Genomic DNA, 15037 nt, shown 5'->3' with positions numbered 1-15037 from the left:
TTACCACCACTATTATTATTTTATTCCTTTTCTGTTTTATTAAACTGTCTTCATCTCAACCCATGAGTTGTTTTTTTTTTCCCAATTCTCACCCCCATCCCGCTGCAGGGGGGGAAGGAGTGAGTGGCTGTGTGGTGCTGGCTGAGGTTAAACCACAGAACAGGCAAAACAGTTGGAAGGATATATAAAGAGAACTACCAGAAAGAAATGAGAAGCATGTTTCATCTGCTTCTCCCAAGCACGAGTCCTGCGCTGCTCCAGCGGGCAGACTGCAGGCAGATCCCTCACACGTCCTGTTGGGAGCTGCCAAGAGCGCTGCTGTGTTGCTTCCACCATCCTCTGGTTCTGTCTGCTGGGAAGAGAGCCTCTGCCTCCCTGCCTGTGCCAGCTCTGGAGATAGTTAACGTAATACTAAAGGCGTACAAAATTGGGCTGTACGCTTAGTTCTCCAGAATTTATTACGGCCAGGACCTCACAGGGAAGATAATCACCGCCTGTTGGTGACCACCAGACTCACAACAGATACTTCTGCCAACATCTGTCCTTTACATCAATCAGTTTTATCACAGCCTTCACTGGACTAAACCAAGTAATAATTAGTTTTAGTCACTGCGGTTCTTTCCAAACAATATCATAATCTCGTGTTGGGAAGTCATTGTCAACCTGCCAAATGTCTCCTCTTTGAGAAGTTCTCATTTTGTGTTGATTGCACAGATTGCAGTGAGACATCAGAGGATCGGAGTTCATTAGTTGCAGTGATTAAAACCTTTCTTAAATTTTTGGTTTAGGTTACATTGAAGAATCTTGCACGGTCCCTTGCCCGTTTGATTGCAAATTAAGCGATTGGTCCAGTTGGTCCCCTTGCAGCTCTTCTTGTGGACCGGGGGTGAAAGTCCGATACAGGTGGCTTAAGGAGAAGCCTTACAATGGAGGTCGTCCCTGCCCAAAGCTGGATCTCAAGAATCAGGTGAGCGGTGTTGAAAAGCCAACAGCAATCTTTCTGTGCTTACTGTATTTTTAATTGTGATCAAAAGGTACTGTGCTCGTGAAGAAATTAAAAATAGGAGTTATCTCTGGGACCACAACTTGTGTCAGATTTAGTAGGCAATCCTCAAACTTCTTGAGGATTGAGGGGGAGATGCTCATTCAACAGCAGACTTTGACCTGAAACACTGTATTTCTTATATGAAGAAATTTTTATCTCCTGGAGTACAGGAAGCCCTGGATGAATAATCCCACCTGGACAGAGTGTAGGCATCAGAGAGCTCAGATGTTATGGGTACTTTAAAACTTTTAATTCTCTCTGAGACTATGGTTGCTGCAGAAACATTTATTAAATATATATTGCTATTTTTAGCAACATTTCTCTTCAACACAAGTTCCCTTGAACATTAATCTCTGTATATTCAATACTGAAGTATCCCATCAGAGAAAAGTAATCTTTAAATTGCTACTCTTAAAAAAAGATCAGCATCTATTTAAATGCTACTTCATGCTGTATGCATTTCTGCAAAACTAATAGTGATTTTCTACACTTGCTGATTAATTCTCAACACTGATTAACATTGATGAAGTACTATTTAGTTTTGCCTATCCTTTATTTCAGATTCAACCATGAAAATGAATTAATAGAAACAGTCGTGCTGAAGGGACTTAATATATATGTTATGAATATATATATAAAAAATTTTTTCATAGTATGCGTAGAAGGACTTTAATAGCATTCATACAAAGATTTATTCATGTAGTGGCTTGTAGGTGGTAGAGCTGGTGGATCCAGTTGTTTTTCTGTGCAACCATTGGTGCAGCAGTCATGTCCCGGGATGCAGCACCACTTCTAACACCTGATTCTGAACTTGCCTCATTTTCTCCACAGTTTATTTTTTTCCTGTGAGAAACTTGGTAAATACTTTTTTTCTTTTTTTTTCTTATTACTAGTTGACATTCATAGGCAGTAGCCTAACAGAAGCAGCAGGGACTACAAAAATATAAAACTGCAATAAAGTGTATGTTGTCCATACCTCAGTGCTTTTCTTAATAGATCAGACAGATCACCAAAGAGGCAAAATGAAATCCCACAGTAAGTTGTATGGTAACAATAAGCTCCTTTGTAATGAAAAGATACTGGGGTTTGTTACCCATAGACGCAGCAGACTACTTCCATTAAAAGTAAACCTATTGCTATAAAGTGTTGCCTATTCCCACACACATTAGATCTGCTAATTTCAAAAGCCTTTCAGAAGTTATTAAAGGGAAGAAATGTTTTAAACTTGGAAATTATGTCTTTGTATGGTTTATCGGTGCAAAGTGCCACGGCTGGTATTATTATAAACGTGGTTGATGTTTTTTGCCTCTTTACCAGGAACACAGTCTTGATCAAAAACTCACTGAATTCATTAGAGGGCTTTCTGTTGTGGGATCTAGTAATGGCACCTTAGAATTGTATTAAGGTCTGTTTCTTTAGATTTGTGACTTTTTTGGTTTTGGGGTGGTGTTTGGTTGGTTTTGGGGGGTTCCTTGTTTCTTTGCCTGTGGATTTGTTTGGGGTTTTTTTGGGACAGAAATGGAAGCTGTTTTAGCACAGGAATTGATTATCTTTTTCCAATTTAGATTGATAGGATTGGATCAGATCCTATATATTTTGGAGCTTTTAGGATAAGAAGAATTTGTGCTAATAAGGAAAGTGTGTGTATATATATGTACACTTATATATGCACACATATGCACATAGCATGTACATGTTTCTCTTCATTGCCTCCCCAAATGCTTCTTAATCCTTTGTGCAGTTTGGAAGGAGTTTTACTCTGTACCCACTGGACTTTGACTTCCAGCACTGATTTAGAAACACAGAGGTCCTTAGGCACATTGCAGCATGCACAAGTTGCCTACCCAGATGGTAAACTAAATTAGCTGATTGCACTACTGTTTAGCTAAACTGGACACATATCATTAATCCACTGCAAGGCAGATTGTCTTCTGTTTCCTCTGGTCTGGGCAGTGTTTAAATCCTAGAGCAAAGCGCTGTAGATTCTTTGCATGTAAATATGTGGCATCCTAATTATTTTTATATAATCTGGGTTAAATACCTGCAGTAAAATACTTGCTTTTGTTTGGTATCAGACAAAAGAAAGCTAAACCACTTCTCTGCTGAGATTTGCTCTATCTTTCACTGGCTACCATGTTACATTGTGTTTTATGGAATTGATAAAGATGTTAGATAACTTAGCACCAAGGATAAACTCCTTTAGGCACCAGTAGGTTTCCCTTATTATTTCCTCCAGTATTTTAATTTATTCTTTTTAAATTATTGCTTCTGAGCTTGGGTCTTGTTATTGCTTAATCAATTACTTTGGAGGACCATCCATTTTCCAGTGTCTTATAATTAAAGCCCTCAGTCCATTTGTGTCTTTTTCTCATTAAGCCAAATAAGCTTTTCACCCTCTTCTTGTGAAGGGTGTTTTCTAGGCTTCTTGGCAGACACCTTTATGTCTGTTTTTTCAATGTCTTCCAGGTATTTGACATAAATTTACCTACAGAGAGTGTTACTTGAAACACTATTCCAACAATTTTCTTACTATTTCCCACCATGTCCAGTGCCCCCCTGCCAGTACAGATACTTAAGCAAAGCTTTGGAGAGAGGAGCAATTTGCATGATCAAACCAATTTATTTGATGCATATAAATAGTTATTTGAATCACATAATCTGTTTCATAACAAACTGTCCTCCTAGGATAAGTTCAGTCAGTGTAGTGCAGGTTGTTTGTGTACTTAGGACAGAATTTTTTAGCAGAAATTTAATTTTATTCAGAGATAATAACACATTCTGTTACTGCATGATATTCCATTGGGGTTATGCTCTTAATTCCACAGAGTTTTTGGCTCTTCTGGAGTATTTTGAAGCCACTCATTCAGATATCTTCATCCCCCCCTGCCTGTAGAGCCTCTCAAGCAGTCCACTCCTTTTGCAGTAGATGTGAGAAGTAAACTCAGAGTTAGCACAATTAATTCAGCTTTTATGTATTTCTTCTCATTACAGTCGATGGGCTAAGTTGAGCTCTTCCAGATTTTATTCCAGGTTTTGTTATTTTCTACTAGAAATGACAAACAGTTTGTGTGGGCTGTATACACTTGGTAAGCACTTGATTTGATGTAGTCACTTCAGCCTTAAACTTCCTCTGTGTTGTTGTGCTGTGAAATTAAAAAATGAATTACAATATCTGAGGAAAGGACGACAGTATTTTAATGCAGGTCCGTGTAATATGTTGAATTACTTTCGTCTCGTACCCCTAAGTGTTTGAAAGTTGTTGAAGAGTTGGTTAACTACATTTTGCTCCATCTCTTAAAGAAAATGGGCATGGCATGTAGAAGCTCTACAGCTCTTAGATAAGGATATGATTGCCTCTGAACAGCCGATTGGATTATGGGGTCAGCTGGCAGATGTTCTTGGCTGTGCAATGCATGTTAAGAGGTGTAGCATTTACATTTTTCTATTTCTGCTCTTATTTGAATGCAGTTACACAGCATGCAGTTGCTAAGCTATTTAATATGTAGTTCTACATGATGAAAGGTTAAATATGAGTTATGGGGGGTTTATTGCTTGAATATTCTTTTATAGGTTTTTAGGATTACTACAAGAAAATGCATCTTATTTTAAAGACTCATGAATTCCAAGGATTATCTTTTTATTGATTGCTCTAATATATATTCTTGTCAAGATTTTTCCCTCCTTCTGCTTCCTCCCCCTCTCTCTCTTACTGGATCCTGCTAAAGGACAAATATCATAGCAAGTAGTTTATTCCCTTTATATGTACTGTATATATTTAAGCAAACATTTTTAAAGGATTGGGAGCATTTGTAAAGGCAGGCATAGCAGGAAAAAAAAATGTATTTGAAATTTAAACTTACTGCTTCCTTTAAAATGAATATTTTATTCTTAATGACATTTTCCGGTGTTCACTCTAGAATATGAGATATACAGACACCTTGCACATTACAATTGCAAGTACTTGTGCTGAAATTGCATACAGAAGTTTAGCGAAGGGGAAAAGGGGGCAGTGGTACATTCACAGATCAGATCTCTCAGAAGCAGGTGTGAAGATGTATGAATTTCTGTTAACCTTTTCATAAAAAATGAGTGGTTTAGTCCCACTTGTGCTTCAGAGAAAACAAATTTTTTTGATCAGCAAAAAACCATGTCAAATTTCTTTTCAGAAGTGAAAATCTTACAAAATTATAGGCTTTAAAAAGTCACCATTAAAATGTACAAGATTGAATGGGCTCAGAGACTGCTGTTAACTACAGAAGTCACTATCTGTTGCAAGGCAAAGCTGGGCTTGGTGCTAGAGGTGGAGTGTGTGTGTCTGTGATCTTTCCCCTTTTCTCATCTGTAATGTTAGGAAAAGCCTTTTGTTGAGATGTTTCTAGGGGTTTTCACACTTTAATTCCTCAAAAACCCCACAAAGAAAACCAGCATAATAGTATGCACGCTAAAGTCTGACTTGCTCACATTCAGTAGCTGTTTCTCAAGGCAATTTTTGGCTCACATTTGGCCAGCTAAGTTTCCATGGTCCGAAAATCACTGTGTCAGAGGAAATCTGCCTACAGAAGAGCCACATAGCATGGCTTGTCACAGGACACTGTAATGAAACAAAGTAAATTTTTATGTAGGTAACTGCTCTCAGAGCAGTAATTTTATATGCAGTAAAGTTTCTGAATAAGCAACGTATAACACTACTGTATTTCTCCTGTTTTCCTTCCTTCAAGTTACATTCCTGTTCCTACTTGCTGACGCAAGATATTTGCAACCTCTTTCATTTATTTTTGTCCCCTATCTAACTGAATTATCAAAATAGTTTTCTCTCTTAATTTTGAGTGTATCTGACTATAAAATATTTTATTTTCATGCTTTGTTTTGGTGTAATACTCAGCTCTACTTTTCCTTTGCATAAGTATGTCTATGTATGTATATGTGCAAGTCTATGAAGCATTTTCAAAATTGTTAGGCTCTTTTGTTAGAAGTTAAGTTTGAGCCCAGTGTCTTTCATTACTGTCACTGAATTAGCTCACATCCAATCCCTGGATGGTGAGTTAGTTGCATGTATGACCCTTACCTTTCAGTATCAGAAATTGGTCTTATAATGTGTTAGCTATAAATAGCTCCTGCTTAAATCAATTATTTTATAAGATAGATTTCTAATTGTCAGAGAAGTCACTGAACTTTTTTGAGGGACTCCATCTTTTCCTCTCACAGATTTTGTCTGCCAGGAGTTTATTTCTGAGCCCAGTCCTGTACTGCTGTATCAGTAGGATCAGCTGTGTAAGATCCCTTTTTGTGGCATGCAAGAACACAGCTGACCTGTATTTTCCTCCGGCTCTGTCTATCAACACTCATTTGCTTCATGTGCAACTAAATTCTGGAAACAAAAATCCTATCCTTAATCTTGGTTTTACCTTCAGAAGGTCTGATTTCTTCCCACTCACCCTTAAAGGAAGGAATTACAGCATTGAAAACATTTGTCCTCTGATTTCTAGTGTGGTTTTACAGTGTCATAAAAATGACAAGTATTTTTGTCTGCTACACTAATGTAGGAGAATTTTCAGTGTCAAAAAATAGCGAGAACCTCCTGGTTTCCTTACGCTTTTCTTGCTGCAGCTGGAAGTTTTGATACTAAACAGTAATTTAGATCATTAAATGAGCAAAACTAGCAATCCAAATCTGTGTGGCCTGAGCACTATCTCATCTTCCCAAAGCAAATGTCTGGAGAGTCCACCATGTCACTGGTTACTGCTTTGCTTCTCAAGGAAAATACAGTTATTTCCCATGTTGACCTTCAGGATAATGACCCTGTAGCATCTACTCTAATTCCCAGCGTATATTAATTTTGTATTCAGCTTCAATAGCTATCCACACTTGATTTTCATTTCTCCTGCAGGTTTTCTGTTGAATAAAGAGTCATGTAAACATATTTTCACAATTTCCACTCATGAAAAGCTTTAGCCTTGCGAAAATGGAGCGTTTTAACAACTTCTTCAATAATATTTTTCACTTTTTTTCTATATTGCTCCTTTAAACTTCTCTTTAATAATAATCCATCTTCATGTATGGTGTAATGCTGTTTTCTGTAATCATAAGAGTACATCTGCGATTTGTGAAATTAAATATCTTACAATGATAGTCTTCTTTTGCAGAATTACTCTAATTCCAAAAAAATTATCAGCTTTATGCTCATTGATTAAACTACTTTTTTCTACCTACCAAGTTCTTAATGAAATATGTATCAAAGCAGGACTTTTTGCTGTAAAATAAAGTCTTTGCATCTCTGGAACTGAAAATTTACCCATAATTATTTCTGATTCGAATACAGTTCCTACATTTGTTGTTGAAAAAGATATTTGTTGTTGAATATGAGAGCATATTGCAAAATATAGTGAATGACAGGAGTTGTACCAAAAGTGCTTTGTCCTGTTTATCTCTCTGCAGAGGAGGTGGAATTAAATGGAAAATCATCCATAGAAGGTCAGGTGGCCCAGTGGAGAAAGTATTAGCATTTCACCTAAGGAACTGAAGTTAAATTGGTCTGGACAATATTTTTTAAGGAAAGAAGTTTGGTTTGTGCTGAATCTCTTGTGGACAATATGTCATGTTGGAGGACCAGCATACACTGTGTGTCATAAATCAGCGTGACAGCATCTAACACTGAGACTGAACTTACTCTTGCTTGTCTTTGTCTTAGGAGCAGGAGAACACAAAGGATTGATGCCTTGGTTATTCCTTGGCAGCAGATTTAATCTTGGCTGTTTTTTCCCCTCCTTCCTCTGTTTAGAGAGTTTTCTGTTTTTTTTCTGCAAAGTTTTGTAATGTGATTTGTTCTCAGTTTTAGATTCACAATCGTTAAGGAAGGGGAAGTGCTGCATAATAGTTAAAATAAGGATGTAGCTTCTGTTCTAACTGGAACGAACCTAAGGATATTCAGAATAAAAATGTTGGTACGTCTTCACCTTTTCATATGGTAAAAGATGTGAAAAACAGGTATTTGGCATCATGCATTTTATCACATGTGACATCAGAAAAAGTGAGTTACACAGAAGTATCCCTTATCTTGCTTTTGGTAAGTTAAATGAAGGTTTTGACACATTTTCCTTCTCTTTACTCTTTTATAATTTCTCTGTGTACAAAGTCTGTTTCCAAAATGTTATCTTGCTAATTACGAAACAATGTTTGCTATAATAGAAGACATGAATGTGGAAATTTCTTTTTAAATGGATTCTAAGTCAAGTAATGAAATCAATTACAATAAATTATAGTTCTGTAGAACCTGCCACATGATTTCTAAACTTTTTGAAGTGTGAATGCAACAAGATATTGGCAAGACGTTGAATGGGAATGCATTAAGCAGAAGGCAGCCCAGCTTTGTTCGATCTAGGGAGCTTGTGTGTGCACAATCTGAATATTGATGCAGAATGTCCAGCCTGAACGAAGGTTGTGTTGGGCTGAGTCAGACTGGGTTGAGTTGGCTAATTAGGTACTGGCGTGGGCCTGAGTTAACATCTACTACCCCCAGAAACCAGTTTGAGGCTATTCTAGGAAGAAGCTTTTAAGAAAGGACATCACAGCAGTATGCCCCCAGATCTGATACTGAGAAACTGCAGTAAAGAAATGAGTTTCCTCTCTGCAGGACAGAGTATCTCATACAACCTTCAGTCAGCCAAATATCTAAGTCTGGATATGTGTCATACAGGCCTCCATCTTGAGATCTTATGCATTTGCTCTGCTAGGTATACATCTCTAGGTTGGTTGTTAATTAAGATTTTGGTCACTTTTTTCATTTTTCCAGTGGACAACAGTGTCTTTTCAAAGGACTGAATTTCCTTATAAATATATAGCAGATTCTGTGTGTCCTCAGTTTCAGGCTGACCGAATTCAGTTGGTTGGCTTTATTCTTAGAGGAACAGAATTTGTTAAAGATGGTCTGACTCACCTGCACGCTGTGAACATATCTTGAGCATTCAGAGCAGAAAATTCCTACTTTCTGACTCTCCTCTATGAATAAGAGAATAATTGGAAATGAAGTTGCTGCTCAAACAGGGAGAGTAGACATGAAGATGTATGCAATGTGAATTCATCTGTCAAAGCTACTGAGAAGCCCAGGAACGCTCAGGCACCTCTTGCATTATGGTCCTTAAAATAACCCTGGTCTTGCCTTCTTTAAGTAGTTAATATTGCCGTGTTGTTCCATCTACAGCAGTTATCATTGATTAATACTTAACAAGTGTTAATATTTTTTCTGGTGCAGACATTTCTTGTGGCCATTTCCCAGGAATTATACCCATATCATTTGTTCTGTTTGCTTTGTTTTATGCACTGTAGCTGATTAATAGATTCAGGAATGGATTTTATTTTCTTTTTATGTTGTTTAATTGGTTTCTTCTTCCTCCAAGACATCAGAATAAAAGTGCAAATGACCTTCTGTATTCCTCTTGATCTCTCCTCACATGACTGGAAGGATTGTGCCGGGTTTGCCATCAGCTAAATGCCTGCATTTGAACTGCAAGTTGAATACATGAATTTTGCATCTTTTTCAGGTGACAGCATCAGGATCGTCAGCATTACCAGATTGCTAGCTGGAATATAAACCACTTTGAGATTTCGGATCTCAAGGCCCAATTACAGCTTTCTGAGCGGCTGTCAAATACAACCCCTGTGTCAGGGAGGTCTGTTGTTTGCAAGGGCTGTTTTCCAAAAGTTGAAATCAATTCTAGTCACATGCAGGTGGGTTTGGGGAAAGAAAGGAGAAATTAAAGCTGTCTCCACTGTACAGCTGTCTGGAGCTCTCCCTGCCTCCTGAAGTCCCTGTTTTAACAGGGACACTAAGGAAAGAGTTGCAAGTATGAGTTTGCACAAATTTAGCTAATCCTTCCTCATTATCTGTAGATTGTGAGATGTCTTTGTGTTATAAATTAAGTGTGTTGCAGGCTATAGTCACCAGTAGGAAAACTAAGACAAGCAGATTTTTCTGTATGAATGAAATGCCAAAGGATAAATTCTTCTTCTACAATAAGATGTATATTCTGTCCTAATTTTATTTACTGCTTCTCACTCGAGGAGTGCATAAATCAGCAGTCCTGTGTAGTCTGTTGTGATTTATTGCTTAATTAAAAGTTATGAGGGCTTTTAATCTGTCTATAATTTATATTATTTTTGACTCAGCTGTTTCCCATATTGTAACTTAACCAGGAAACTTGTATCATTTTATGAAGGGAGCATTTTGTGAGCCCTTTTATTCACTGACAGATGTGGCACATGACGGTGTCTCAGCTGTTCCAGATTGACTTTGGAATTCAAACTCAGAACCAAAGATAATTAAATATTAGTGCACTTAATAAAGTTTACCCAGCATCGATTATAGTTTGATGGCAAGTATAGTCTGCGTGTTTGTTAGAGTTACAGATTAATTTTAAAAGGGATGAGACTCATTTGTGGTTTCACAATAAACAGATGTTAGCTACACTTTAATAATTTAAAAAGCAGGCTTAAAATGGTTGCTTACGTTTCAATGGAGAATTAATTTGGCTCTAGTATTGAACCACATGCTGTTGTCAAAGCAATAGAACAACCAATTTTAATGTTTTTTTTTTTTAGTTTTGTTGTTGGGTAATTATTTTCCTTAGTTGGTAGATTAGTATTATGTTTTTTTCCTTAATTAAGGTTATAACCAGCATACATTATAAAACCAGATTTTTCTCCATATGAGTTAACGTTAAAGAATAACTATGGTATGCAAACTTCAATTTTTGAAATGATAGCAGAGATGGATAGCTTGAGAATTTCTGCAAAATTTGAAAAACTTTAACTGAACAGTTATGAGTTGCATGTTTCAGAGCACTCATCTGATTTGAACTTCGAAAAGTTTATATCCTTCTTTCTCAAATATTATCTTTATTATTTGAAAACATGCTAGCTCCACTAGCAAAGCTTTGTCCAATCCTGGCATTATAGATTTCAGGTAAAAAGATTTGGTGTCAGTTTGGATTTCATTGATGGCAAGGGCTTTTTGCCGTGGGTTTTGGCAGGAAGAAGAATTTCACATACCTGTGAGTCAGCTGCCCTCTGTTGGTTGGTTCAGCTTTGCTGTGATTTCATTTGTGTAGTGACTTCTGGTGGGATGGATGGGAAGAGCCTTCCCTGAGTCCCACCTGCCAGTTTTGTGTTTGGAATCAGTGAGGTCCTTCCAGTAATCCACCTCTGCTCGATGTGAGGTGGAACCACAGCGAAACGCTCAACTTCTCTTAACCTTACTTTTAACTTTTGGATTTCCTGAATAATCTAATATGTAATTACAGTGCTGTCACTGAACAGTCTTAATTGTTTCTGAACCAAAAATTTGTTCCTGGATTTTAAAAAACCCTTTTCTTTAATAGTTTAGAATCATTAATAAAAATAACGAGATTCATTTTTACTGGATAAAAATGGTTTGCTATGAAATCATGTGGAAAATGCCCCATGCCACATCGGATAAAAACTGTAGATGTCTTTTACATGGTCAGAATTATTTTATCCAATTATTCTGCAGGATCTTGAGAATTGGATAATTATTATTAATTAGTAAGCACTTTGGCAATTAGAAATGCTAAACAATATCTCAGCTCTGCTGGTCACTCTACATTCAAAAATTTATTCCAACATCTGTTAAGTTTACATGTTCTTTATGCTCTTATAAGTTAGTTTTAAATTATAACTAAGTTTTTAATTATGACTTTAGTAAGTAAAGATGAGAATTTTTCCTTTTTTAAGGGATATTATGAGGTTCATGAACTTTTAAATTAGCTACCAGGCATAAAGATATTTTTATTCTTATTCTGAAGAGTCAGTAAAAAGAGTAATGTTGAAAAAATAGAGTTTAGCAGTATCTTCTAAGCAAGATTTTGAAAAGTAACGAAGACCTAGTCATATGCTGCTTTTATAATGTCTTATTACGTGTTTATTTAACTGGTAAAATTAGTAAAAAAATTGTTAATGATGTTATACAGTGTTCTCCTTTATACATGGTGTTTAGGTTTTTCATTCAGTCTTTGGCATATAAGAAGACTTATGGTCCTCAGTCCGTGCTTTCAGGTAGTGCAGCTGCAGTGGCTGGAATTTCCTGAGGCACCTCAGTTGGTTTTGGTTTTGATGGGAATGCTTAGTGGTCACAAAGTCCAACATATGGCCCTTTATGAGCATGCAGATTTTCAAAATGTCTTAAAATAAAGCCAATCTGTTGCATTAATTTAAATTCAGTGTACTCTCAAGTGGCCATCTGGAACATATATTTGTCTATGTAAATGATTCTTCTGTCAACTAAGTGGTATACTCTCTTTGCTGTTATTAATCCAGTTATTAAGGAATTACTCCTTTGTAACTAGGGATCCTGACCAGGATCAAAACATCCATGCCAAATTTTTATCCATCTTGTACATGGTGTCCTCTTTGAGAAGTTAAATCCTAGCTTTAAATCCAAGTTCTGATGTAAATCTATATCCTGTCTGGACCAGGGATATTAATTTTTGTTAACATAATGGATATTTTTGATAAAACTACAGTACAGCAAAGCAACACTTTAAGTTCTGTTTTGGTTCAGCATGGAGTTTAGTTAGAGTCTGATGTACAGAATGTAATCATGGTGCTTTTTAATAAGGCTCAGATCTTGTTACTGGACAGAGGATTTTGCTCCCGTGGTTAGTCACAGAGAAGGGTTGCAAGATGGTGCTCCCACCAGTCAGCCTGTTTGCAGCTAAACATTTCTAAATGCATGGGCATCGATGTTTGGGTTTTTGTGGGTTTTTTTTTGTGGGTTTTTTTGGTGTTTTTTTTTTTGTTGTTGTTGTTTGTTTTTTTTTTTTTTATGTTGCCTTTCCCTAGCTAGTAGCTGGTTGTAAAGTTGGATAGTAAATAAACAGATTTATATTTGTTGGAACACAAACATCAGTGAGTACTTTAGCAACTAGAGTAGCAATAGATATTCATTAGAAAATCCATCAGAGAAATCAATTATACTTTGAGTTTGTCTTGTTGAGAGAATAGAAGTACTTGGTCCGTGTAAACCAGATATTACTCGAGTGATCAGCAGGTGGGCAGACAAAATAGGCTTTATGGATAGTCTGACAGGTGAGTAAAATAGTAAGAAAACATTAATTCTCTATTCCACATGTTCCCAGAGCAACCATTTACAAAACAACTGGTTTTCTTGAGAATGAGATATGAAAGATTGTATCTTACAGTGCACAGTACATACACAACTCATCAGTCCCGAGAAAGAAAAGTGATGATTAAACTTGATCAGATTAAATATTTGCATATAAAAGAGGTTTTTCTTACTATTAATTTCAGGTCAGTATTTGATAAATGACTCACAGCTTTTCATCAGCATTCTCTTGTCTTCATTTTTGCATGATAAATATCCTCAGGAGGTGTACGCAAACAGCAGCATTTTCAGCATAGTTACTTATGACATAGGAGATTCTTAAGTACAAGGTGTATTTGGGTCATGTCTGCATGCTAACTTCAGAAATTAATCCCAGCTAGAGAAAGAATAAATATTTTTTTAACTTCATTTCCTTGTTTTCACCCTGTCATAATAATGTAACATACCACGGTACCTGAGAGCTTGGCAAGGGGAGGCAGTGAAGATGATTTCTGAAGTCCTTTAGATACCAATGAAATGTTTACATATTTTGGAGTAAAAGGTTTCTTTTACTCTGTGTGCTATAGCTTGCTTGTTAAAAAAAAATAAAATAAAAAAAATTGCTTTGTAACAAGTCCCATCACCTGTTAGAGTGTGCAGAGTCCTCGCAATGCTGATTCTATACACGTGTTTTCTATACACTGCAATGAAAATTCATTTGTAATCCAATCAGAAGAATAATCAGTGCCTGACAGGTATTGATTTTTGTGATGGCGCTATGTTTAAAAACAAGTGTCTGATTCTCCTCTTTCAGTCCCTAACGATGTTATGGGAGTTACTTCATCTTTGTGTCCGGCTGTGCAGAACAGCACTGGACAGTAATTCTTCACGCAGCACCCCGTACCAAAAGGCTGTGCCTGGAACGGAGCTGTGAGAAGTTTGTGTACGGATCTGGGTTCTACATGGCTTATTTCTTCTTTCCCCCCTGTAATTCACAGTAAATTGTCTGTGCCTGAGCTGGTGGTTGGTAGTCCGTGAGGGCTAGGACGTGTGCTCCAGCTGCTCCGCGCTGCCCGGCGGCTGCGCTGCCTGGCTGGGTGGAGTTTATGGCAGCTCTTGGCTTCTGGAGCGTGCCCATAAATCCGTGGCATATTGTGTGATAGCAGATGCAAACACCAGTTTTATGTCCTTTCTTTCGGCTAGTGTTTTTCTAACTACTCTGTTATTCTAACCAAATGTCTCTGGCCTAACTCTCATCATTTAATTAAATAAAGGCAAATTCCAATTAACTTTTAAGACACCCAGAACTGGCTCTGCTTTTTTAGAAAACAGTATCAATTTACACAATATTTCACTTTTTTCTGTCTATTCAGTGAAGGTGAGACCGTTGATCCAAATCATATGTAAAGTCCTAAAAAGTGGTCTCCCTATAGAATGGTCAATTGTTTCACATACCAGAAGTTTTCCTGTTTTTTCTGGATTGAGATCTAATTTGCAGACTGGGTAACAGATGAAGTTTGACTCTAAAAGCAAAAAGATAACTTTTTGGCTCAAACCAATGTTTATCAATGGAGTTAATAATGAAAGGAACAATCAGTCTCCACATGCTTCCCTGAAATGTGTCCAATAGCATTTGCAACACTGTTGGAGCATCTTTTAAATGGTGAAATAAGGAACATTTGCTTCTTAAAAAAGGTTTTGTGTTGCCAGTGGGAAAAAATACAAAAGTTTGGAGCATGCCTCAAAGTCACACAAATGTGAAATGCTCTCTGGATTGCATTGCAAGCATCTCAGGGAAGGAAGTAGGCTTACTAGGAATGAATTACAGCAGAACCAGGTGAGGCCAGGATAACCTGAGATAACATAATTCTATTTAA

The 15037-nt window shown here is 37.0% G+C and overlaps 1 protein-coding gene across 1 annotated transcript in view; it reads left to right on the top strand.

Moving 5' to 3' along the window:
* THSD7B (thrombospondin type 1 domain containing 7B) overlaps positions 1 to 15037 on the top strand; it is a 370637-nt gene that overhangs the window by 285449 nt on the left and 70151 nt on the right. The window contains exon 16 of the mRNA XM_074910342.1: positions 789 to 967. Within this exon, the coding sequence (XP_074766443.1) occupies positions 789 to 967 (179 nt within the window). The remainder of the gene's footprint in view (positions 1 to 788; positions 968 to 15037) is intronic.

The sequence above is a fragment of the Athene noctua genome, chromosome 7 (assembly GCF_965140245.1).
Source record: "Athene noctua chromosome 7, bAthNoc1.hap1.1, whole genome shotgun sequence".
Classification (NCBI taxonomy): Eukaryota; Metazoa; Chordata; class Aves; order Strigiformes; family Strigidae; genus Athene; species Athene noctua.
Note: the sequence above shows the minus strand (reverse complement) of the source record. Positions and strands in the feature narration are given on the sequence as shown.